At 41.7% G+C, this 27,740-nt stretch overlaps 1 protein-coding gene across 1 annotated transcript in view; it reads right to left on the bottom strand.

The window, feature by feature from the left end:
• The window catches only part of FERMT1 (FERM domain containing kindlin 1), a 219,813-nt gene that overhangs the window by 112,888 nt on the left and 79,185 nt on the right, over positions 1-27,740 (bottom strand). Inside the window, exons 5-6 of the mRNA XM_069234152.1 lie at positions 27,146-27,359; positions 12,008-12,110 (exon numbers count right to left, since the gene is read on the bottom strand). Of these exons, the coding sequence (XP_069090253.1) occupies positions 12,008-12,110; positions 27,146-27,359 (317 nt within the window). The remainder of the gene's footprint in view (positions 1-12,007; positions 12,111-27,145; positions 27,360-27,740) is intronic.

Here is a 27,740-nt window from a genome sequence, read left to right as displayed (position 1 = left end):
TCTGACTGTCAGAGTTTTACCCTACTTTCGTTGTTGAACTGGCCAACAGGTCACTCGGCCTTTGCCTGCCTCCAGGCACATTGAAATGACTAATAGGGGCCAGGGCTACCTCCTTGCCGTTAGCACACGAACAAGGCCCTCTCCAGTACCAGTGATCTGCAAGCTCCATTTTCCTGGATTTCACACTTGCAGTTCAGGAGGCACGAAGTAAATTCATCAATGTGAAATTGACTCTACAGAAAATTTAACTACGCTATGGCATGCTCTACCCAGCCCACCTTTGAGTGGATGTCACAGGTAAAACCCATTTCTTTGACAACCCGGCACACGCCATGTCCTTCTGTAAGCAACAATCCAAAAATCGCTCCCCCCACCACCAAGCACACCTGATCGCTCCCCACTGACTCCCACAGTAGGCTAGTGCTGAACTGTTCCCTCCAGACTGACCATTGACTTTGCACCCTCTTTGCTCCCCAGAGTGGAACCGCTTATGAACAATGTAAGAGGCGCCATGCATGTCTGAACAGCTGCATCCTGGACCGCATTATATCTGTGCAGATGTCTGATCCATTCCTACATCCTTGCTGTTTTGCTATATTGCATGGCAGGGCCCGTCTGCTGTGGTGTTGCTAAATTACCAAGGTGTACACCACTCAAATGAACCTTAGAGGTTTGGTTTGTTTTGGGTACTTTCTTTGGGTTCAGCTGGTTATTTCACCGCCCAGTTGGTGGGGTGGGTTGACTGTTGTGAGAATGTTTGGTTAAGATAGTTTGCATCCTTTAATATTAGAGGACACTGCATGCACCTATGTTGTTTTGGAATGCATAAACCACTTCCTCGTGGGGACAAATGACAATGTGAGGCCTACGGCAGAATTGTCATTTTTTTCCTGGAAGATTAGCAGCCTAAACAACCCACAAACAACCCACATAAGGGTAATCACATATTACAGAACCTGCAATGACACCGCACACAGATTGCCTTTCTACAGGAGATGCATCTCCCTCCAGGAAAGGTCCATAACTTCGCCTCTTCATGAGGTCAACATAAGATACTTTTCCAGCTATAGCTCCTGTTCCAGAGGCATTTGCACACTGATACATAAAAGTCTCCCCTTCCATTCCACTGCCAACGTCCCCCATGATGGCGACCGTTATGTCCTTGTGGCTGCACACTAGCAGGGCTGAAGGTCCTGTTAGTCAATGTATACCCCCCCAAATGTTTGACACACCCAACGTTTTTCAAACGCTCAGGCCCCTGCAGGGACAAATGGAGGTTGACCACATCATAATGGATGGCGACTCCAACCCACTACTTGACCCTTATTTAGACACTCCAGCAGGCAAACTGCACTCGCTGTGAATTCAGCACAACCTCTTTCATATATACCTGCTCCGCGCCCCCTGGCGCCTATGGCATGCCTCCACCCCAGTGTTTACACACTACTCCGCTCTGTCTGATACCTGGACTCATATCGATTATTGGTTTATCTCGACCACTCTTGCCCCATGGTTAGGCTTGATCTTCCACCTTGCATGCATGCTCTTGACCCATTCACTGGTCCAGCTGACACTACATGTCCTGGTTGGGGGAGGCCTAGAGAGACAATGGTGTTTAACTTCCATGTCGCTACATGATGAGGTGTTCCACTCCTAACTACATGCTGCAATAGTGGAATACTTTAAAATAGATTCTTGCTCTGTAGGCTCACAGGCCACCCTTTGGGAGGCCTTCAAGGCCTATATCCATGGCATCTGTATTTCTAAGCACTCTGGAGTGCTCCGCGATACATGCAGAAGCCTATCCCAAGTCGAAGAAGAAGGGATAGCACTTGACCACGTCAATGCCCAGCTGCAACAGAGGCCCCAATTGCATTAAAGGGATACTTTAATAACAATATCACGATCTGGCGAATCATGAGGTTTGTTTTCTGGGAAAATACACCTGAGTCCGTTGCTACAGGAAGGGAGTGAGGCTGGGCTGCATGCTGATGTGCCTCCTCTGCCCCCCTGGGTGCACCTCATACATCCCACAACTGAAGCTAGACAATGGGATGTGGGTGACACACAATGGTGACATCCTTTCCTCACTACTCACATCCTACACCCAACACTATACATCCCGCCTGGCTGGGGACACTCCTCGCTTGGCCAATTACTTAGCAGAGGAATCCATGGTCTGGCTATCGGGTAACCAACTGCAGTTTGTGAGTGAACCGTTCACTTCCGAGGAAACGACGCAGGCCATAGATTCAATGGATGGATCCAAAGCATATGGCCTAAAAGGACTCACTCGAGTCTTTTATAAAACATTTAGGAGACTCCTGGTTCCTCACTTACTAGAAGTGTATACAGAAAACCTTGAGATTGGAGCGCTCCCCCCAACATTGAGAAGGTAGTAATCACCTTGTTACTCAAGCCCAGCAAAGACCGGCTGGTTTGTGGCTCTTACTGACCATTGTCGCTGCTCAACCTTGACCATAAATTCCTGGCTAAGATCCTCTCCACTTGCCTCTCTCTCCTGCTGAATCAAATCATATCCCCCATCCAGTCGGAGTTTTTTTCACGCCGTTCCACATCCCACAATCGGCTCACGGTATTCTTGGTACTTAATAGAATCTCACCCGAAGTCCTGGCAGCAGTGGCTCTGCTAGGTGCTGAAAAGGCCTTTGGTTCTTTAGAGCTACACTACATAAGATGGGCATGCCACGTGGCATCCTCTTGCTAACTAAGCTCTGGTTTCCCAACCGGTTGCCAGATTTTGGGGCACTGCCACATAATATAATTATGGTGCCACTTTATTCACCTGTCTCCAAAACAGTTCTGATATGGAATTGCTAAAGAAATGTAATCAACAAGGGGAACCAGTTTCAAGCTTGCTTCCTGCCCATCTACATTAATGACTCCGTTGGTCGAACTGTGTATTACAGTCTCCCCTTGGTGTCGCTCACGTTATGACTAGCTCCCTTTCACACACACCTTGAAACTTCCATCTGTGTGGGCACTCCTCCATCCTCAGAACAGGATATAACTTTGATGTCAGAAGTATGTCTGAGTTTGAGGATTGTAAGGGCTTGTAAGGGCTTCTTAAATGCAGTAAGCAACTGAATGTCCAGTGCATCATTGTATGCATAAAAACCTTTCACCCTTACCCCGGCAGCAGGCCTGCTTGGTTTGTCCTAAAGATTTGATAGTTCATTTACTCTGATTCCATTGATGGTTCATTTACTAGCTTGAGACATCTGTTCTCCCATCATTTGAAAGGTTCACGATTTATGCCTAGCTGGAAATTTGGGATGCCAAATTATAGGGGAAAATGGGGAGGGGTAACTTAAGTCTTTTTGTGGCCTACTGCAGCATTCCAGACCATCAGTGTAGCACTGAAAACTAACACACTACTGTTACTCTCCTATTACTCTTCATGATTTATGGGAGCTCCCAGAGTGATCACCAAACAACGTGTGGTCAATATGTAATAAGGCTGTGCTGTTCTAAGAAACTAATGAAATCTAGGACTCCCAAGTTTTGCTTCTTCGTGGGGAAGAATCCTTGTCATGGGCTTAAACACATCTTACCTCCACCAATGAAGCTGGTTCAGAGTTTCTGCAGTTTGAAGGCACTCATTAGGAGTGTCACCAATAGCTACTGGGAAAGGAAGAGAATCCTCAGGAAGACAGTCATGTTGATCAAGACAATGCATCCCAGCCAAGAGAGATGCAAGTTGTGCAGGAAATGAAGTCTGGCTCATGTTGAGCACCCCTTGTTTAGGTGAGAGGTATATGTCTAAGAAGAGGATACCCCTATCTTGCCATAGTAAGAGAAAGGGCCCTTTAGGCAGAGCAAAGTTCTGTGAAACTGTAATATTTAAGGCTTATGATTTGTACATACTGATAGCAATGCCTGATGCTTGCTTATATTGATCAATCTCATTTATAAGGACTACTATTGGTAAGAATGGGTCCCAATAGGACATCTGAAAAAATACTCATGTCAGAACCCAGACTAAACCCTTTAATTGCCTGAATATTCTGGATTCTCTAGGGGTGTGATTCTAGGTATAAGGCAAATAGTGGGAGAGGGGGTGCTCCTGTCTTATCCATTTATGAATTATTACCTCCCAAGGACGTATATTATTAACTCTGATCTGCACTATAGGGTAGAAAGCATGCCACCCATAGCATATCTATGAATTGTGTGAGAATCCCATTGCTGTCATCACCTCCATGAGGATGCACAAATCAACATGATCAAAAGCCTTCTCTGGTCTGAGTAAAATAAATATTGTCCTGCTCTTTTAGTTTCTGTGTTGCGTTGCGTCACTCACTATAAATGCTGACACAGCCAGACTTGGCTAGCTGGATTACCAAGGGAAGTGCTTGTGTAGTCTTGCAGATAAGATAGAGGTGCACATCTTCACATTGAGATTCAAAAGTGAAATATATCTATAGAACCTGCATTCCTCCTTGTTTTTCCCAGGCTTATGTACCCCCCTCAGCCTGGCCTACTGAATCATGTGTGAGGCCTGGCTCTGTGACGCAGAGGAGCTAAATATTCTGCCTGGAAGTCTAGGAGATGAGTCTAGAAAGTTCTGTGGAACAGTGGGGGGGGACAGGGAATGGTGCCTTTGGCAGTTAGAAACCCTTGATTGCTCTTATCAGCATATCTTTAGTAATGAGTTGTTGAAATTCCTTGACCTGATCGGGTGAATATCGCTCCAAACCTACTTCCTTGATATACTCTTCAGTGGCCTTTTTAGGTAGACAATTTGAGAAACTAAGACAAAACAAATTACTATATAAGAATATGATGCAGCATAACCTCCATCCACACTGCCAACAATGTACACCTCACTGAAAATCCATTCATCCATTAATCCACCATTCACCCAGAAGATGCAGAAGATGATAGAGGGGTTGAATTGGAGTTTTGTGTGACTGTTCAGATGCAGCATGCCATTGTTATCTATTCACATACTCAATTGTATCTATTCATGAGCCTCTAACCATAAGTAATAACAATAAAGAATACACTGTCCTATGGGTAACTAGGTTGTTGATGTACACTGTTACACATGCTGTAGGGCAAGAGATTGTTGAGTCTTCGCTTCGTCATTTGACAGTCTGTAGAGAAAGTATTCTTTGAGGTGGCTTTAGTGGAAAAGAAGTTGTAGGAAATATTGGTATAGGTGGTAGATTGTTTTGTGAACCCTTTGGGTCACTGATTTACCGGACCTGTTTGATGGAAATGAATCCTTAAGGTGACACTTAATTCCTGCCCCTGAGGAATGGACTTCAGAATCTTTGCGAAACTTTGAAGAGAGTACATGGCTCTCAATTGCTTTATGGACACTTCTTGAGAAAATGACTATTACCATGAAAATCACCTTATGGTATGCTGTTCTTTTGTGTTTGTGGCTAGCTTTTGTTTGAGGGATAGCTATTGTCAACCATATGGACTCCAAAGTATGGCATGCACTACTTGGTTGGTCAAACAATTACGTATTCCACAGGTTAGGCTGAGGTCTGTTTGTAGCTTTTTGATAATTTGATCCCCACTGGCATTCATAAATGTGACTGAACAATGGCTAATCTAAGAACTATTGAGTAGTATTAGAGTTGCAAATTCATAGTATAATCTGCCACCTGGTATTCAAGCCATCAAAGTTTTATCATATTCTGTGATGGATTTTATACAGGAGCTAAAAATACCCTGCAATTGAGAACATTCTGAAGGGTTAATAGTAGCGTGTTAAGTCAGTCAATTTTAAGGCAGACTAAAATCATAAGTTGAAAGTATATTATCAGTATATTTATGTGTTATGTAATGGTAGACCAAGGGGAGGGTGAAATGGTAGGTAAGGAGCCCCTCAGATTTTTTAAATGATCAAATGTAATATGGGTTACGAAATTCATAATTGGCGATAATGAAGAAGAAGGTGAGCTAGATTCTATTTCTGATCATTAGTGTCAGGGGGATAGGCAATGAACCAAACAGACTGTGAGTGAATGTTCATTAATTTGTAGGCCTAGTTGAATCTTTCAGAGTGATGAGCATGGTTCCTTTCATCATACTCATATTGCTATAATCATGATCGTTGTAGTATCATCTTAATAGAATAATGTCGGATGATGTGAAGTGCCATGATTCAAGTTTAAAGGCAAGGGGTGTTACAGCGATGGAGGAAAAAATAGTGACAAGAGGAAGGGAGAGACATTTATAATAATGTGCGGACCCAGTGTCCTTGTTAAGGCAGAATTGTTTTGCCTCCGAGGGAACAATTTGCTTTCCCATGTCAGTATACTTAGTTTTCTATCACCTCCACATCTGGGCATCTTAACTTGTTCAATTGCTTGAAAAGAAAGTGTGTCATTGTTGTGGTATTTGCGGTACTATTCAGATAGGTGTTATCACAAATTAGGTACTTTAAATGTTCTTTAATGTCTTGGATTTGGGTTTGTAATGGCCACTTGGTGCTTCCAGTGTAAATCATGCAGCACAGGCAATAGGTTATACATATGACAAATGTTGTGAGACAGTGAACATTTTCTTTTATTTTGTATTATCGATGTTTATAATCATGAAAGGTTGTATATTTGCACCTGCCACATTTACACATTGAACACTGAAGGTATGTGTAGAATACCACTGGTGTTGATACTCGAGAGAAAGTGGATATTAATTGCATTAGAGATGTTTATTCCAATGGACTAACACATATTCTTGAATTTCTAGCCTTTCTCTTGAAGGAAAATGCGTGTGCACCTGGGTATGTGATAAGCATTGGGTTTGACTTTGGCAAAATGTGGATAAACGATGGGGCTGACTTCATGAAATGCCAATGCCTACTCAGAATAGGTGGTTTTAAATCTGATTGTTTGATCATTTTGTCCAAAAGTTTCAGGGTTTTTTGGGTTGTAGTTGTGTCTGTCTATCTGTAAGTTGGACTTCATCAAGCCTGAATTTGAGTGTTCTAGTTAAGAACCCACTGTTTTTTAAGTCTTGCCTGAGGCAGCTCATTTGTGTTGCTTGCAAGGCAGTTTGTTTCTATACAAGGGGTTTAGGGCCTGCCCTTTACTGGTTGGTTTCACTGCCAATCTCATTTCCTAGCTTCTCATTAGACATTGCGTCTTTTTCTTTGTGCATTTGTTCCAGCCAGGCAGCCTGGACCCCCTACTACTTTCTGTCAGCGGCCAGTGTCCTTTTACTAGTCACGTGCTTCCGGAGGTACTTTTTAAAAAACATTTAAGTTGTAGCACTCCATAATAGTGCATGTGTTTGCAGGCTGTGCCCCCACTACCCCCATCTGGCTATATCTAGTTGCTTGCCTGTTTTCCCTCCCCAAGTTTTGCTTGCCCTTTCCACCACCAGGAAAAAAGTGCTGTAATGCAGTGAGCTCTGCCAACGTCCTAAAGTCCCCCCCCCTAAGCATTTGCAAAGAAAATAGGTTTGTTATGTTGTACAGCAGCACTGTTGAATGACGTGGCCAGTGTGACCGCATCATAGTGTTTTTTTTATTTTCAGTCATGCTGCACAGCAGCCACACTGTCGTACAACATGGCTAAAAAAATGTTTTTAACATTGACAAAGCCAATAGATCCGATTAAGGCTAGAACTATTGGCTTTGCCAATGTTTATTAATCTTGAAAAACAGCATCAGCTTTGGCTTTAAAGGTATTGTTTTTCACAGTTTTTTTTAACCAGAGCAATTGTCCTTAAGGTACATTGTGGATGTAGTGGGAAGGATGTCCACTTCAGCCATGCAGCATGGCATTGGTTGCTACACCTTTCCTGTATAGTCTTGAATAAAGTACTTCCTACTTCACAAAATGTAATAGCCAAGGAAATTCAGTTGTGGCCTATATGGTACGTAAATGGGCTATTGTATGGGTTAGAGTACAATGTGCTCAAAATTAGTAGACTAGGTGCAGTGACCCAGGACCCAGAAATTTGCGAGGCAAATAAAGTAAACTTTGCAATTTAAAATATGTGAATTATGAGCATGAATTTAAATGCAAATATCAGCTTAAAGTATTTTATACAGGCACTCATTTTGTACGAAAATAGCTCGCCACTTGATGAAAGGACACCGACTGCCCTCAAAATGCTTCCTTTCATTTTTTGAAAATAAAATATCTTTCTCCTGAAATATAACCTTTCAATACCCTTTAAATACACCACTTTTGTTCATAAACTTCACATTTTCATTCGAAGTACATAAACTATTTCCCCAAGCCCGTACTGCAGCTGTCATTTCTGAAATACATTTTTCATTTTGTTTTGACATTCTTTGCTCAGGTAAATTATCATATACTAGCCACTATCATGCTCAGATAATCAGTGGTATTATGTGTGGCTTTGTGAACCCTCCGTGCCAATCAATATCCCAATCTGCCCAATGTGTTTCAGATGCTAGTCATTAGCCATGACGTGGCCAAAGGTATTTCCAATATCACAATCAACATCCATATTCTACCCAAGTTATTCCCATAGGGCAGTCAGTATCTATGCTGTGGCTCACACACTGTAAATGTCAGCCAGTGCCAATGTTGTGGCCCAGGTATTGTCTCACAAACAGTCAGCCAGCTCCCCTCGGCTGGTTTACAGTAAGCCTCAGCTGGCCTCCAGGACCCCTCTGCAAGTCCCGTATATGTCCTTGCGTGCCCCTTCAAGGCCACAAACTGCCCTCATAGCACCTCACTTGCTCTTGAGCTCCTCTCAGTCAGTCCTTGAACACTCTGTTGGCACTCTGGCAACCACTGGCCCTAATGCCCTAATGCCCTCTGGCCCTAATCCATCTCTCAGAGACACTTAAGTGACCATCAGATATCACCGTCTGCTTTCTAAAGATTACAGCAGGCCTTTATAAACTCTCAACCCACAAGTAGACTGTCACACATCCCAGCTAGCCCTCAAACACCGCTCAGAAAAGACGCATTATTAGCCAGAAAGGGTCAGCTTAGGGTATCTGAAGGCCAAATCAGATACCCTAAGCTGGGGTACCATCATCTCAAATGGCCTTCAGATACCCTAAGCTGACACGCCGACTTCAGGAGCTTGTCCTCTGACACCCTTGGTTGGATGTCAGATACCTTTAGGCATCTCCAAGAGATTCTCAGCTAGTTCACAGACACTCTCCTTCAGTCTTCAAGCAACATCAAACTGACTCTTAGACCAGTGATCTTCCAACTTTTTTGTTCTGTGCCTTCTTTGAGCAAAATACCTTTGCTCAGGCCACCCAAGTGGATAGTCTTCTCTACTGTTTAATAATGCATGATGCCGGCAGAGCACATTAGAAGTTAAGGGTTGTTTGGGGCCAAAATCAAGCGTAGCAAGGTCCCTCTTTTGCCTTTCTAACATTAAATACAGGACAGCAGTGCAAGCTTCGTTTCTTCCACATACTGATTTGTACATCAGAGCCAGGAGAAGTGCTAGTTCTACCTAAAACACAGTAAAGGTACAGGAGCATGAGCTGCAGTGTGCGCTTTGCTCACACACAGAAGAGGTACAACCTGGGCAGCACCAATGAATATCCCACACGGACTTATTTAGCGTTTGATGGGTGGTCCACTAGGTCCCTCTCCTGGCAGAAGATCGCTCACCATACTTTGGGATCCCTACCAGGCATGGATCTCTTCCTTGTGCCCAGCCATCACCACCAAGGCACTGTAGCTTTGCTTAATGGACACCATTCTTGACATGCTCAACAGTAAAATATTTTTTTCCCAATAATAAACACCTAAACCATGAGTTTGTTATTAGAAAACAAAAAAGACCCTTACTCACTGAGAGTTTTCTCTGTGGAATGCGGTTACTTCCTTTATTTCCTGTTCAAGACAACAAGCGTTTCCCTGGCAGTCCTAAACAGGAAATACGTATGCTGAAACAGCCATCTTAATTAGGGAGGTGGTATTCTGAAGTACATTGACCGATGCTCCTGTGGTGAATGGATTTCTGCTGCCAACAGAGAGGACTAAAGCTCCACTGAAAAAAACTCTTAATAGTTCACTCTCACTTGGAGTTTGGCAGATGGGGCTTTTTGGTGGATAATTCACATCCAAAAAGTTCTAAATGAGGCCCTTAGTCATTTTTCTGATATTTGTACGTTTCTTCACTAAACTTTGGTCCCATTGATCTACACTGACAAAGTTTAAACAATATTTTTATCTTTTAGCTTGTACCTTAAATTTCAATACTTCGTACGGTATCTAATAATTACATCTTTATTGTTTTAAGTAATTTTAGATAGGACCATTAATTTCTTTAGCACAAATACAAGTATTTCTGTTTCAAGCACTTTTACCTTGCCTTCTCTCACATTGTTCTCAAAGTGTAATCTTTGTACATGGCCAACCTATCATAAAGTGAGTCAGAGGATACCATTAGAGGTCTTTGGCTTCTGTCTGTCTCAGCCAGCTAGGTACATCTTTTGCAGAGACATATTATACATTGCCCTTAGACCAGGTATAGGGCCATGTTAATGCAAGTGTCAGTGCCACTGTCAGACTGTTTATGTTCTTTGAGAACATTTTTAAAGTTAATGTAGCCGGGAACAAGAAGCACTGGCAGTCTTCTTCACTTATTAGGATTACCTTAGAGGATGCCAAGGGCTACGTGGTATAAGTGTAAGATCCATTTTGCATGATAAAATGGGGTGGTGGGTGTAAAGCAAAACACACTGAGGGTCAGCAGAGGGCACATGGACTTCCAACACCTTGAGGGAGATGGAAATCACCTGCTAATGGTAAGGTGATTGCCTGAATTCTTTATTAATTCGTAACCCCATGCTAAAAGTAACAAAATCACCAGAAATAATGGTAATTGAGATGCTGGTCACAAAATCATTGCAAACTGAAATGTCTTGTACAGAACAGGTGTGTGAAGATGTAAGATAGTAAAAACGATATCATAGAGAACCAGCAGACTTTAGCGGGGCATTTCAAATCATAGAACTGTAATATGAATTTTACTTCCTTCTAAAAGCAATTTAATTGAAACTAAAATTCCTTGTCAATACCATTCCAACAGCCTAGCTTCCTAAAAGATGGAGGAACCAGATTGCAGTGTGTTTATGGAATATGTAAAACATTTCCTTTACATACCCTATTAACATGACAACACCCTATAAAGATTTTGCTACACTCCCAAACATTTAATCACTTTTAAGTGGAGATGGTCATCTCAAAGGAAGGTGCAAACTCCTATGCTTGGTATGTAAATGCTTACATTTGTCACCTCCTAGATACCGGAGCTTTAAAGTTCATCATCATATACTGGCTGGAGACTTACGTAGTAAGGCACTGGAAAAAAGTACCGTACCCAAATTTATTAACCAATCATGTGGTAGCTAATCTTTTTCAGTAGAGGGACCTATGCTCGAAACACTTACCTTCCACTTTTTCACCCCCTCCACATTAGGCTCTTCAACACTTCTGTGCTTCAGGCAAAAGCTGAAGACTAATTTGTTGGATCTGGCAGCGAACGTGTCACATACATGGTGCCACTGTGTGTCATATGATATTAGCGCTCTTTACCTGATCACCCAAGTCAAGAATGGATATCACATGGTGCAATAATAGGTGAGCCACAAACTCTTGCAAAGAGTGGGCTTCCAAGCTCATGTGTCGGGGAAGTGCGGAGTCGGTATCAGTCAGTGTTTGAACTAAAGATCTGCCTCATCGCCAAAGCCCCTCCATTTCTTCTCCTCTACCACATGGTGAACATTTTATCAATAGCCCTGAGAGAGAGTCCCTAAGACTACCACCAAGATAACCCCCAGGAGTGCTGCATACTATATAAATGCCAGCAGGCACTCATTCCATGATTTGCATTTCTCTGATGCACTGAGGAAATTGTTCTGACTACATTACCTTTGAGTGTCAAATATGCTAATATCTCACCAGGAGGTGGCACAAAGCAAAGGTACAATCAATGACATGACACAACATAGTAGGTAACCATTCACAACAAAAATTCAAACATACGGAGGAAAACAAGGCACTGGACTTACTTTTGGATTTAAATCAAAGAAACTGTAGTATTTAAAACGCAGTAACAACTGATCATCTACTTGGATGTCCTGCTCCATGAGTGATCGAGAGGAATCAAGCCAACTGCATAGAATAAAACAAAACAAATACATTGATAAAATGCTACAAAATTAAAATTGTTGCTCACAACTACTGCGTCATATCCACAAACTTGACTTAAATATTGATATACTTTAAAAAACATTTCTTTCAGAACATGTAAAGGCCTCTTTCTTATTGAACTCTGATAAAGTTAAAAAAAAAAGAGCTAAATGTCATAAAGCAAGGAGAGTTTGAAGTAGACCTGGTCCAACGGTTTTGTCTGAATCTTGAAACTCCTGAAACTTTGAGAGTTCAGGTCTTAGTTTTGCATATTTCCTTACGTTTTCTTGAATTTTGCACCAGTAGGTGTATATGGTTTTATCAGCAAAGACAATAAAATACACTAGAGTTTCAAACGCAAGTGGGTGAACTGATACCTATCTGCCAATTGGGCAGTGCTTAATTTGTAACAGTGGTTGCAGGTGGGGTCCACTGGCACTCATCTTTGGGGACCAACACATTTTTCCTCATCAGTCTTTCATCCAGAGCAAGAGAGAGAAATAAACAAAATGGGGAAAGGAGGAGCAGGAGAAAGACTCAAAAGCAGTACTAAAGAAAGAATACATGGATGAAAAAGGACTTGAAATAGTAAGATAAATGGGCAGGGAGTGTCTGGAGGTAAATGAAAGGGGTAGGAGGTCGAATCAAGGCATCATAGCCTTGGTATTTGGCAACCCCGACATTCTATAGCACAAGCTGCGGGTCTTCTGAGCTAAACACTGGGCACCAGCACTTATTCTTTTACAAACTAAGTACTGCAGATGGGCTCTACATCTATGGTCTTTTAACAATGGTTTATGTTCATTAGAAAATATTTGGAAGTCAGCTAAATAAATCCTTAGAAAACAAAAAAACTTTAGTAAGTGAGCCCAATATTCAAAGCAAGCATTGCCTCTAACCTATATATGAAAGACTCTAGCTGGCCTAACTGAGCAACAAAAGCTGACTGAAGCTGCAGGTCAGTTTGCACAAAATAGCTACTAGTTTATGTTCTCAAGGTAAAGGCAAAATTAAAAAAATGCCAGACTGTCACAGATGTAGTCCCACCGGGATACAGTTACTTAGGGGCTTTCTGCACCATAATAGTAATCCTTTTTTTACTACCAAATCAAGGAATGGTGCACCATTTGTCTTTTAATTAGGGCCTAAGGCATCTTTGCTATGCCATTGCAAGTATTGGTTCAGGATTTTGTAGAGAAGAAATGGTTGGACAAATACATCCACACATTGGACTGTAAATTCAAAACTAAATTATGCTTCTTATGCTTGTAAGAAAGTGAGTTATTAGTACAAAAGGAGTGACTTCTCACCTCTAGTATGATGACAATGCTGGTCAGGGTAAACCCTCAAAGTCACTAAATTAACCTGAGCTCAACTCCATGGTAGCTATGTAGAAAGGCATAACTTAGGGTATTGGTAGAAGCATTTATGCAGTACCAAAACAGTAATGAAGTAAGATTACAACACAATAAAAATCCCAAACAGAGTATATTTTCATAAAATGACATAAAAACAGCAAAAATCCAGTAAGAAGAAACCAAGATATGAATTATTAAAGTTTTAGATAAAAGTTACACCAACCGCAGTCAATTGCTCACTATAGACCAGAACCCAGGGTTGATTTGAGGCTGATCATGATGGGATGCAGGAGAGATACAATTGGACGCAGTAATGGTGAAGCAATTGGTTTTGGTAGAATAAGCTTGGAGCAGGAGAAATTCGCAATTTGAGTCTAGGAAAATACTCTCACTGGCCAGATGAAAATGTCCCATGTAAGAGGTATTAGGAGAAATCCAACCAGACACAGCCAATTGTTTTAGGACCTCAGGAAAAGCACTTAGGGATCGGGACTCCCTTCAGCAGATACCAACAGCAGGATCAAGGGCAGGTCCAGTTGGCACTTGTAAGTTGCAGGAAGCGGACTCTTATAGCTTGTTGTGTCCCTGTAGTTTGAAAAGGAGATCAGCCTTTTGACCTTTGGAGTCCACTTCTTTGTCTTGATTACCAGAAGGAACAGGTCCAGAATTTAAGGGCTCCTCTCCGGTCACAGACAGCAGGTCCAGTCCTCCTCTGTCCTTCCCCACATCCAGTAGTGTTCTGACAAAAGTGCCAGGGGATGACACATTTATGCTTGGCACTAGGTGGGAGGTAGGGGAGACTCATGGTCCCCCTAACCAATGGGGCAAAATTTCCCAGTCAACCCTACACACTACTGCAGCAGTTACTCTCCACCTTACTGCAAATAATCCCAGTGTCCCCAGTTTTGGGGTGAGCTCTCCCTTCACTGTGTTTGGTGCCTGCCCGACTATGAGGACAAAAATAGGCACCTGTCTAGCTGTTATCTGACATCTGCCTGTGACAGGGGGCCTCCTTTGAAGAAAATTACGTTCTTGGCACAGCCCAAATGTGCATCCTGCTGGCCTTTGTCACTGTGCTTGGAGCATTTTCACACTTCCTTCAGGACCATTCACCAGCTAGTTAACAATTGGGAGGCTTATGTACATTAGCTTGCAGTAGTTTCAGGCAGTGAAAAGGTAATTTGTAAAATGTACGTTTCCCTAATATTAATGAAAACCTTGACCTCATCATTAAGTTGGGCCTTTAATAAATATTAAAAATAGTTGTTGAATCATTTCTCCAGCTGGTCCCTACCTTGAGAAAGCAAAATTTACAGTTAATATTACTTCCCTGTGTTTCTCTATGGGCTAGCCAGCTTTGTTACAGTGAAGACAGCTTTTGGGTGATAACCAATGTCAGGATATGTTAACATTTCTACATTTCCTGCTTTTAAATACCATACACCTTACAAGGTTTACATATGGATGACTTATTCATACTGAAAAGGAAGGTTATGACCTGGGTTTAATTTGACAGGTTGAATTGCAGTTTTCACACTGGTATACCCAGGCAACAATGGGAGGACCAAAGCCATGTTTGCACTGCTACTATAGTGGATGGCATTACAGATGCTGCAGTCGGTTAGTGGCATTTAACATTAAGGTGCTGGGTTCCCTTTGTTCCATATACTGGGGACATAAAGCCAAGGTAAATATACAAATTAGCAGTAGGACAGTTCAACCATAGTTAGAGGCAGAGCACAGGTACTGGTTAGCAGGGGTAAAGTGAAAGAGCTCTAACACCAGCAAACAAATGAGTAAAAAATCTGTGAGGACAACATGCAAAAGATGGTCATTTCCTACAATGCTCAGTGTGCAATAGAATGCTTTGATTGCTTTTTTGAGTCTTAGTGCCCCAACACAATCAGATGAAATGACTACATCACAAGATGATACTTCGATAAATAAGCAATATTAGCCAAAAGTGGCATTTACAGAGTGCAAGGAGTGTATTTGTTTTGTATTAATAAAGTGTACTTTCGAAAGACAGAATAAACCACAAATTATGTCACAAAAGCACACGCATTACACAACTCTCTCGATATATCTATATGTATCTCTCTATCTGTATCGATTTCTATCTAGATCAATTTCTCTCTGTATACATATATATTACTATCTCTCTCTCTTTTCATATATCAATATTCACATTGGGAATTCAGGATTGGAATCCAGATCCTCTAGATTGAAATTTGGCAGCTGAGCCCGAATATACCAGACAGATATTACACACAGACTAGACATGACACCTGATGTCATAAAATTAGATTTTATGTTATCTGGTGATACAAAGCACAAGGTGACTGAAAATAAGACACAGCACTGTATTCGCCCAGCTTGTAGGAATCTGGGCTTGAGACACTGCAATATTGCACTGAGGGTGCTGATGAGAGACAGTTCTCCCATTTTAATCTGTGCGGTCAGCAAGTTCCTTGCAGCCGCATGGTTCATCTGTACTCGTTTTTTAATGCAAGATATCATTCCTTAATGTCTGGTGTTTTCAAATTTTATTCATTTATTTATTATGTGTATAAGTATTTGATTGTTGTGCACCTCCCTTTTCTCTTTTGCTTTGATGGTTAAATGTGACCGAATAAAGCTTGTGTTGATGATGATGAAGACAGCACTATACCGGGCACCAATTATCATCAAGCTAAACACAAAAAACACAGAAAAGACACCAGGCAACATCCACCACAGGCAACAGAGAGAGACACCAAACCAACATGGTAATGTAAAGCCAGGTACAACTTTGCTAAATATCAGACATGACACCCAAAGCAAAACACCACAACATGACACAAATGATGACAATAAAAAAACAAGCATTTGCAATGCAATGGGCCTCACGCTTGCTCGAGTAAGAGCTATTTGCATTGTAAATTCTGAACTGGGCATTTCTTGCCACATAAATTGAAAATAAAAAGTAAAAAATACGTTTGCTCGCAGTCAAACGTATTATCGGCAAAAATGCAATTATCCACGTAACAGGGTTGACATGATGCAAAGCGCTTGACTACTGCCCAGCGGGATCGTGATTCATAGGAAATAAATAGAAAAAAATAGTTCAAAAACCATACGGAAATCAAAGAGCCTTGTATGTTTTCAGTAGTTGGCTGGTGCGCTCAAGGAGGGTTAAACACCGGAAAAGGCATGACGTGTGCATGCCTTCCACTAATGAAAGCAAGTGAATTTTAAAAGGCAAGCCCACAAAGCAACCAAACTCATGGGCATGCGGTGGGTGTGGTTACGAGCCCATAGAGAAATTACAGCAGGGACAGAGCGCTTTGCGCTCGACCCTAATGAGATGAGACATAGCACAGACAGTGACAACTGGGGAACAGACACAATGGTAAACTAAAGATAACACAACATATATAACACCTCACACCAGACAAGAAAGATCACACGATACACAGCACAATACCGGACATAATTCCATACATAATAGGGCACTAGATATGACACCAGTCAAAACAAATCTTAACAGGAGACAAAACACTACACCATTCATAACTCCTAACAAGACATCAAACCAGTGTCCATCCTACAAAACCCCACCCCAATACACCTTGACAAAACCAGACCTTACAAAGCAACACCACCAAACCACATATGTAAAAAAAAAAAAAAAAAATCTGGAATACACTTGGCACAATGCCACATACATGATGATATCAGATTGTACAGACTAGGCCAGACACAACACATCAGACAAATCAGACATGACAAACCAGACAGACATGTCACACAAAACATGATTCAACACTAAAGCCAATATGACACCACAGATAACATTATGTCAGACCTATAATGACACAACAAACTGAACATGACACGGGCACCATGCCAGACAGACCGCTAGGCAAATCCCAACCCCAGATTAATTACAAAGTGATATCAGATCAGATTTGCTGCAAGGCAGCAATGCATGACAATGCAACACCAAGCTAGCAATGACACAACATGACAAGACATAACATATGAGAGGACACAAACTCAGACAAAATCATATAAGACTCCCTAATTGACATGATTCACAATAATATGCAACAAACCGCCAGACAGAACACACCAAGCATCACACACATAGAACCAAACACCATGCCAGACAACATTAATGAGATCAAACTAAAATAAAACACAAAGTGACACCAGGTTCTACTTGATATATAGGAACACCAGTTCCAGACATAGCACCACAATATCACACTACACTAGAATTGGCATTAGATTACACCAAACAGCACAGGACAAGAAACAATATCAGACAACACTAACGCCAACAAGCCAAACAGGACAGATGCCAACAAGCCAAACAGGACAATACCCCAGACGCAACTCCTGACATGACACCAGAAATTAATCTTGACAAGGTACACCAGACATCAGATTCATAACCCAGTAAGATCCTTCGCCTGACACACAAGCCATAACACGACATGGACCACTGCCTACTCTTAAAAAGTGAGACTGCAAAGTTTAACATTTTATTTTGAAATGCATCCAATTTCCTTTAAGGGAAACGGGCTACATTCAAGAAAAAAAAAAAAAAGATTGCCTTATTAAAAAGGAATCACAGACATGTTGTGATGGCCTCAACAGGTCATCATCCCTGTGATGGCAGTCATTCCTAATGGTTCGCAAATTTAGACCTACCACATTGCCTGAGGTAGGTCTATATGCAACCCACTAGGAATCGCTAATGAAACTCAAGAGTTTCATACATTAGGATTATCGATTTCGGAGAGAATTGCAATTAGGAAATCAGTATTCCTAATATTAGTACATCTGGCCTTTAGTTATTAAAAAGGAGGAAAATAAGTAAAAAACATTTAATGGTTGACTGAAACAAAGCTGCACAATCCTGTAGGGTGGTGGATTGTGAAATTTAGGGGTACTTGAATCTTTTCTGTGGGTTACCTACAACACATAAGCTGCCATCCGTCATACCAGATCTGACATTTCACAGCAGGCATGAGATAACAACAACATTGCACACGTGACCAGACCTATCGTGCCGAAAGACAAGACATAAAATCAAGTATGACAGAAGGCTGGAAAGACAAATGACCAGTATTAACATGTGACCAGAACAATACACATCAGACACAACAGAAGACCATACTTGACAAAATTATGGATGGTGTAGTTCAAAAATATAACATTCTCATATCATTGACTGTGGTATATAATCATTACGTCTGTTTAAATTGGTTTTGAGCCTATAATCCATCTTTCTATTTTAAGAAATATTGTCTGAATGACTGATGATTGGTCAGTTGGATTATTATTTTTTTTTTTTTAAACAACTAATTTCAATTTAATTTCAATTTATTTTCAGTGTGCCACTTGTGAGGAAATGGGTAGTCATTTTGGTAGTTGTTCATTGCCACTGTGTGTTCCCAATGTGTTTTCAAATATATATTTGAAAACCTACCCACCTATTATAATCCACAGGGGCACATTATCAAATAGATTGCGTTATAATTGTTGCAGCTGGCGTGTTTGCAAAGAACTCAAATGGTGTTCATACAGGCATCAATCTCTAGCAACTGCCACACAGGTTGCACTCAGTTAAGGTTAGTAAGTTCCATCTTGTGGAATTTTATCACCATACCAAATTCCTTTTAATTCTGGTGTGGACTGAATAATCTAAATTTTAGTCCCCAGTTGAAGACAAAAAAAGTTATAATATACCTGTTGGTATCCTTGTTAAATGTACACCAGTGTGCATTGCTAATTTTCTTCAATGTATAGAGTTTATCAGATGAGGTGGAGTCTGTTACTGGCTGGATGTATTTTAGATTCTAAATGCTATTCCGTGCTCATCTCTAGGCTCTTTTGATTAGTTTCTTTGGGTAATGTTTTTCAAAAAGTTTATTTGATAGACCGTTAACCTGGTCTTCAAGTCTAGGATTGTCAGTACAGATCTGCCTTAAACATAAGTATCAGCTGAGTAGAAAGTGTTTCTTTGAGGGGAAGAGGATTGAAGCTATCGAATCACAGAAGTGCACTGTAATCTGTACATTTGTGGAATAATTCAATTTGTATTAACCCATTTGAAGGCATGATCATTAAATCCAAGAATGCTACATTTTCTTGAATTACGGTAAAACTCCAGTGGGGCTTGTGTGTTAATCCAATATACAATCTAAGTGGTTTCGGTTTCATTGCTTGAAAGGGTACTGGGACAAGAGAAAGAAACAGAGACATTTGATATCATTGCATGTCTAATTGCACAGCTGGGCTTAATCGTAAAGACTGCAACATTGAGATCTTAAAGCAAAGGAGAGTTTTAGTATAACTATAGATTGTTTTGTGGTGTTTTAGCTTGAAGTGAGGTCTACGATATATATTGGTCTTTCTTCTTAGCTAAAATATAATTATATTTTGATATATTAACTGAATAACCATAAGGATTACAATAAGATTATGTACCAACAAGTGCTACATTACAAATTAGTAAATAACGTTTCATGCTTGATTTACGACAAGTGGATAACTGCAACATGAAAGCATTCCTTAATACAGAGTATGTAGTTTCTAACTCTGGTCATATATTTATTCACTATCTTTCATCTCAGCGCAACATATTACCATAGAGGTATTGTTATATATTTCCTCTGCAATAGCCCATAATCCACACAACTGATTCCCTCTGGAGCAACAGTGCAATAGACTTCATAATCGTATTGATGACTAATTGTGGAAAACTCAGGGCTATAGATTTTGTAATTCTTATGGACTACTCTTTTAAATACCAATAAATGCTATCAAGTTTGCAAACCCTATGGATGCCACTTTGTGAAACAAACTTGTACAAGTGTATTCCTGAAAGATACTTCTATTCTGCCCACCATCCTTGTCGACTTTAGAGAAGATTAGTTAACTGGATTTCAACAAGACCCAGCAACAACAACTATATAGCATGATCACCTAGCAAGAGCGTTATGGACCATGAGGAATGTGAACTCTGTGTTTCAAGATGATAACCACCTTCAATGAGTCTTGTGAGAGTCTTCCAGGCTCATGGGACATATAATTCTCCTCGTCTTTATTTGAATGTTTCACAAAATTAGTCTTCCTAAGATGTGAGGCTTTTGTCCATGTGCACTCAGACCTTGCAAACCCTTTCATGCTCCTCCGCTCCTGAAGACATGATCGCTCATGAGCCTTGGAGAAGCATGTCTTGTGGAAACAGAGTGCAATGGTAAGCATTTCCTATGGTGCATCATGACAGGATAAATGGATGGATAGATGTTTTGTAATTCAAAGTTGTGTACAGAGAGGTAGGCCTGACCTGGACCAAAGGTGCCTCCCAGGATGGCTTCTGTTCCTTCAGAATGGATGGCATAGTCCTTACGCCGGACCTCAAAAAAATTATCAAAGTTAAACAGGGGTTCTAGAACTGAACTAACACTTGAGTCAACTGGTAATTCGAGAGGGGGAGCATTGTGGTTTATGTATTTTGGGTACCGTTTAAAAGAAGGATATATTTGGATTTTACACTATGAAGTATTCAGATTCTAGTTTGGTTGTCCATCTCTAACTGACAACCTCATGAAGAAGACTTTTGATTAGACTGTAACATCAATTTGTTTAGCATTTAAATTCTTGTTTGAAACCATTTTAGACCAGTATTTGGTTCACCCTGATTGTCAGTGGTTCAGTGATCAAAATTAAATGCCAATAGAAAATTCAAAGAGTTTGTGAAACATATTGTTGAGGGGTAGGGACAACGCCTAGTTCCTTATTCAGAACTTTGTGTTTCAGTTAAAGGGAATGAAATCAAGATTTACTACTCAGTTTGACCCTGACCCATGTCAGCCTATTGTGTCTTATCCTTGTTCCATGTTATGAGTGGAGAATCCTGTGAAATTTGTATTTGCAGTGTTTCTGTTTTGCAGCATCCTCCTCTGTTGCGGCCAAATGCCAAACACTGCTACTAATTCCTTAGGAAAAAAGAGGCCATGGGGGAATAGATGTATATGTATTTGGCCACTACATGAAGGGAAGGTGGATGGGGCAGTGGGAAAAGGCCTAGTTTGTTGTTCGGACCTTCATCCCTGCTGCTCCACTTGTCGGAGGTAAATGTCCTATTCAAAGGGGTATAACTTCTTCTGTCCTTTAGTTTTAGAATTTCTTTATTGTTGCTAGGTTTAGTATTCATCAGTAATACACGGGTAGGACATTTTTCATGACAGAGTTTGTTTATTTCTTCCTTTAACATACTAGTCTTTCATTTATTGATTTTTGAGCTGGTTGGAAATTTGTTGTGTTGTGACATTTCCGTTTTTAATTCCTCCAATCTTGTTTTAGGGATAGCTATCTGGGCAGGGATTTTGAAATTGCTTTTGAGCAAGGATTTAAACTAGAATAGCATCAAAAAGTTGATAGTAATAAGGATAAACCAATCATAAGTGCATGTTCAAGAGATGTACGTGTAATGTTTTGTGAATGGTACAGTATCCAGGAAAATGCATGGATCATTCATGACAATTAGTCCTCCAGCTGGTGCATTGACACATAAATACTACTATCATGATGGCCCCACATAGTAGTGTTTTTATCAGATGCCTTTCAACAAAAGATAATGACCCAAATTTAAGAAGGCCTAACGCCATCCAACTGGCATCATTAGCATCATTTTTTTCAACGTGATGTGGTGTTAGATGGCCAAAAATGCCACACCATATTAACAAAGTGGCGCAATGCACGCATTGCACCACTTTGTAACCTCTTGCGCCACATTATGCCTGCGTGAGACAAAATGTATGTGGGGGGGGGGTGTTCCCCCATTAGGGGGGCTGGAAAAATGGAGCGAAGAAATCAAAGAGATTTCTTTGCGTAATTTTTTCTAGCATTTTTAACACCTGCTCAGAGCATTGGTCTTATTGGACCCCTATGTACTGTTCAGGGTTAGTGCCAAAATTTGGTGTTAACCCTGAACACCACATCAATAGCGCCTTGCCCCCTACCATGCACCATGGTGCACCGTATTTTAAATATGGCGTACACATGGGGGCGGTAGGCGGGAGCTAAGGGGTCAAGGAAAGTGGCACTGCACTACATTTCTTAAATATGCCCCACTGTTTCCTAAATATTAGAATCTGCTAAAGTCTGTGTAATGTTCATATCTCCCAGTAGCGAAAGAGCTGTTAATATGGAGGAAACCATATTATCATTGTATGTTAAACCTTGTTATTCAGCCATGTTTTAGGTTTGAGAGTCTCACAAGAGGGGCTCTGAAAAACATTCTGGATTTATTATCATAGAAGGTTCTTGGATTGGCCATGTATCAGTTGGGTCTCCCCCAAATGACTTTCTGTGCATGTAGTGATATAACCAACAGAGAGAGAGAGTTTTTTTTAAAGTACAGTTATACAACCTTTGTAGCACACAGCATGAGACAAAACAGTACGACCAACCTGGATCACAAGAAGTTCACACTATAGGGGAATAACCTTTAGAGGGAGCTATTTTGCATAGAATAGGATTATCTCTGTAAAGGTTAATGTTAAAGTATGGGAGACTATCACTTACTGAGGTCACATACTTCAACCCTGGGTCTGCCCCTTACCACAGCACAAGTTAATCACACAGGGGTGGGCTCCTTTGCCCAGGAGCTCTTTCCAGAAAAGACTGCTCAAAATATGGTGGTGCGCAATTTGTGACCACTTTAATAAATCAACAGTATTTCTGACCTTCTTTTTAGCAAGGTTTGTCAGACTGTTTTAGACTGTGTGTTCCAGGGGTCATTTGACTGCTCTTCTAAAATAGGAATAAAAACCATGTGATAAATGTTAACAATGGTCAAAGACACTTGGTTTGTATTTATTGAATTTACTTAATACATACTTCATTTAATGATTAGAAATATTTCAGCATTTACCTGTTTACATTTCTCTGGATTAAGTGTGTTGACAGAAGTGAAAAATAAAGTAATTTCTCAGTATTGGATGCTAGGTGTTAAGAGGTATGCATGGACTTACATGTGCAAGTTTCCACAATAAATTTTAGGGATATTGAAAGTCATCGAGGAATTCAGTTACTACAGAGTGGATAAGTGTCAATTTCCTGGAAAAGATTATGTAACTCTGAATTTGTTGCAAAAAATATTATAATCGGTTTAATAAAAGTCACTTCCAGAAATGGCTATAGTTCTGCATGTCAGCTAATATACAGAATCCTGCTTACGTGTAATGAACTTTGGCTGTGCAAAAATTAAACATACTGCCATCAATGTATTTGTTTCTGATAAAGAGTGTTGATATCCGGGAAACATAGTTCGGAAGCACAGAAAAGCTAGTCTTATTTTAACTGTTAAAAGAGACGTAATTCTGCTGCGAGACCTGCCTTTCAAAGTTGTGACTTCACACCCCAACTGTAATAACTTAGTTTAGTAGAGTAGCTATGCTTTTCTCTTTTTTAGGGAGGACTGGAAATGTCACAATTAGAGTGCATACGGACATTAGAGAAAGACATTTATACATATAATGCAGGCTTCTACGATATATATAGACAGTCTACCTGCCATTAAAGACCTGCTCCATCAACAACAAGGGAGCAGGACTATAAAGCCCAGTATAGCCTAGCTACGAAGGACTATAAGACGATTAGAATATTCCACAACTGGAGGACAGACTATTTTAATAACATTCTCCCTTCGGGCTCAGTGAGGCCTTTGTTCACAGTTGTTGCTGTGTGAAAAACAATGGAATGTTGGAGCTCCGGCCCTCTCCCAGCCATTAGAAGCCAGGGGCACTCCACTGTCTTCAATGACGCTCCTAATCAATCAATCATTGTTTGTAAAGTGTGGCTACTCACCCGTTAGGGTCGCAAGGCACTGTGGGGGGGGGGGGGGGTGGGTGTAGCATGTGCCAGTGAGGTGGATTAAGAGAGCCCTGTATTCAGTTCCTTCCTGAAGCTGGGGAGGGAGGTGGTTTGTCTGATGTGGATGGGTAGGTCATTCCAGGCGGTGGCTATGTCGTAGGAGAAGGACTGTCTTCCTGTTCTGGTTTTCCTGATGCTGGGTACTTCTGCGAGAGAGAGCTGGGCTGAGCGTAGGGTCATGTGGGGTACGTGGAAGTTGAGTCGCTGGTTCAGGTAGGCTGGTCCGGTGTTGCGGAGGGCTTTGTGTGCATGGGTGAGGATCTTTAAAGTGATTATTTTCTCTATGGGAGCCAGTGCAGTGTATGTAGGTGTTGCGAGATGTGGCAGTGTCGGGGTAGGCCGAGGATCAGTCTGGCTGCAGCGTTCTGGATGTTTTGCATTTTATGGGTGAGTTTTTTTGTTGATTCCGGCGTAGAGTGTGTTGCCATAGTCCAGTCTGCTGGTGATGAGGTTGTGTGTGATAGTCTTTCTGTGTCCGAGGGGGATCCATATGAAGGTCTTGCGTAGGAGGCGGAGGGTGCGGACGGAGGTGGAGATGACTGAGTTGATTTGATGGTTCGTGCTGAGGTCAGGGTCCAGGATGATTCCATGGTTGCAGGCTTGGCTGGCAGGGGTGGGCAGGTTTCCGAGGGTGGGTGGCAATCAGGAGTTGCTCCATGGGTTGGGTTGAGGGCCCATGATGAGTACTTCTGTCTTGTTTGTGTTGAGCTAAAGGCAGCTGTCTCTCATCCAGTCGGCGACTGCTTTCATGTCTTCGTGGAAGTTGTGACTGGCCTTGTTGCGGTCATTGGAAAGGGAGAGGATGAGTTGGGTGTTGTCGGCATAGGAGATGATGTTTATTCCGTAGCTTCTGACGAGGGTGGCTAGTGGGGCCACGTAGATGTTAAACAGCGTTGGGCTGAGGGAGGATCCCTGGGGCAAGTGGTGGGAGTGGGATCTGCGACGAAGGGGGCGAGTCTCACTCATTGCGTTCTGCCAGAGAGGAAGGATTGGAAACAGTTGAGGGCCTTATCTTTGATGCCGGCTTTGTGGAGTCTTCTTATCAGGGTGTGATGGGAGACTGTGTCGAAAGCTGCCGAAAGGTCAGTTGGCTGAGTGCCGCAGTCTCTCCCTTGTCCAGGAGGGAGCAGATGTCATCTGTAGTGGCCAGGAGGGCAGTTTCGGTGCTGGGGTTTGACCTGAATCTGGACTGGGAGATGTTGAGGGTGCTGTGGTCTTCTAGGAATGTGGTGGTTGACTGCTTTTTCAATGACATTTGCAGGAAAAGGAAGTAGGGAGATGGGCCTGAAGTTTTTGAGTTCGGTGGGGTCTGCCGAGGGTTTCTTGAGGAGGGGGTTGATCTCAGCGTGTTTCCAGTCATCGGGGAAGGTGGCAGTAGCTAGTGAGCAGTTTCATGGTGAGGCGGAGCTTGGGGGCGATGGTGTCTGCAGCTCTGTTGAAGATGTAATGGGGGCATGGATCCGTGGGGCCCCTGGAGTGTATGGACTTCATGGTTTTCAGTGTATTTTTGGTGGGGAGGGGAGTTCAGGTGGAGATTGTAGGTTTGTTGGTGTCGCGGTTTCTAAGGGGGGGGTTCTGTGTGTGGGTTGTCCTTGTCATAGATGGTCTTGAATTTGTGGTGGAAGTAGGTGTTGAGTCTGTCACATAGGTCCTGTGAGGGTGGGATGTCCGACGTTACACTGTTGGGTTGGGCGAACTCCTTGATGATGCTGAAGAGTTCCTTGTTGTTGAGTGCTTGTGAGGAGATCCTGGCCTGGAAAGCCTTCTCTCTGGTGTTTCTGATGAGTTGGTGGTGTGCGGTGGTGGCTGCTCTGAAGTTGCTGTGAGCTTCTGGGCATTTGGTGTTTCTCCAGATCTTCTCGAGGCGGCAACAAGAGCGTCTTGGTTTCCGGAGTTTGGAAGTGAACCAGCTGGGTCTCTTTGTGTGGGTGTTGTTGTTTTTTTGAGGGGGGCTATGGTGTTGGCGCAGTCCGTGATCCATTTGTGGAAGGTGCGTACTGCGGTGTTTGGTTCTTCGTTGCGTGAGATAGTGGAGGCGGCGATGGAGAGGGCGGCAGTGAGCTGATCATTGGTTATTCTTGATCAGTTTCTATACAGTGGCTGGAACTGAGGTCTGGTGATGGTGGGTGCTGAAGGTGAAGTGGATGCATCGGTGATCTGTCCATGGGAGTTCTGCGGTGTGGCTGAAGGTAGCACAGGATCCTGTAGGGAAGATGGGATCGAGGGTGTGTCCAGCTGAGTGTATTGGCTCTGTCATGATCTGTCGGAGTCCGATGTTGTGGAGGTGGAGGTTATCCCAACATTCCAATGTTCTAATGTTACATAGTATACAGTACAGTATTAGCAATCTGGTTTCATTTTCAAAAAATAGTGAGCAAAGTGTACTTCCCGAGTATCAAATATATATGCCCCTTCAGATTTCTTTTTGAAGTTGTACATAACAAAAATAGGCAAAACCTAAAACACTTTGGCCTACTCATTTTGTTATTAAATACGTGTTTCTGATACAGCATAGGGAGATACAATGATCTACAATGTATTATGTTTACAAGGAATGTTTGAAAATTATTGAAGTGCTTGCTTTATAAATGAGCAAACAAATTGAAAGTATAACTGTACAAATTCCTCATAGAAAGAGATGAAACTACTTTAATATAAGACTTCACAATACTGTTCTTAAAAATGTCTATTCAAATCTGTTTTCAAATATAATATAATCCTTACCCTGCATTGAGATCTGCTTTCTTGATTAAAGAACGAGGTTGGTACATTTCAGCGAGTTTTTCTGGAGGACAGTTGGGCTGGCTTAATGACAATATATTACAGTTCTGCTCAGTCAGGAGGCTGTCACTGAACCACGTGATCGTTGAAGAGGCCGGTGTTCCATTGACAGGGTCATACATGGGAGTCATGGTTTTACTGTACAATCCTGGACTGGCTGCAAATGGAAATTTACAGGTGAGTACAATGTCCCACAGGGTGTTCACAATTCACTGAATTTGGTGATGTCAAAGAAAGTAAAAAGTGCCATAGTAGATGTTACTCCACACATTTACATAAACAATAAGTTATTTATAATCATTAAATACAGTCAGGTCTTATTTTCTATCAAAGTTATCAAGGACTTTTGCTGCCCCAGAAAATTGGGACTTTTGCTTCTGCACCCTGGCATTTCAGCCACAGTTGCTGCTGGCAGGAATAAACTGGAATAAAGTCTTGTCAACAGCACCTTAGGCAACAGGCCAATATTTTCTTGTCATATTACCAGCCCTGGAAGGAAGACTAAATGAGCCGATTGTATGAAGGCAGAAAATAAGTG

Source organism: Pleurodeles waltl, chromosome 5 (genome assembly GCF_031143425.1).
Source record: "Pleurodeles waltl isolate 20211129_DDA chromosome 5, aPleWal1.hap1.20221129, whole genome shotgun sequence".
NCBI lineage: Eukaryota > Metazoa > Chordata > Amphibia > Caudata > Salamandridae > Pleurodeles > Pleurodeles waltl.
Note: the sequence above shows the minus strand (reverse complement) of the source record. Positions and strands in the feature narration are given on the sequence as shown.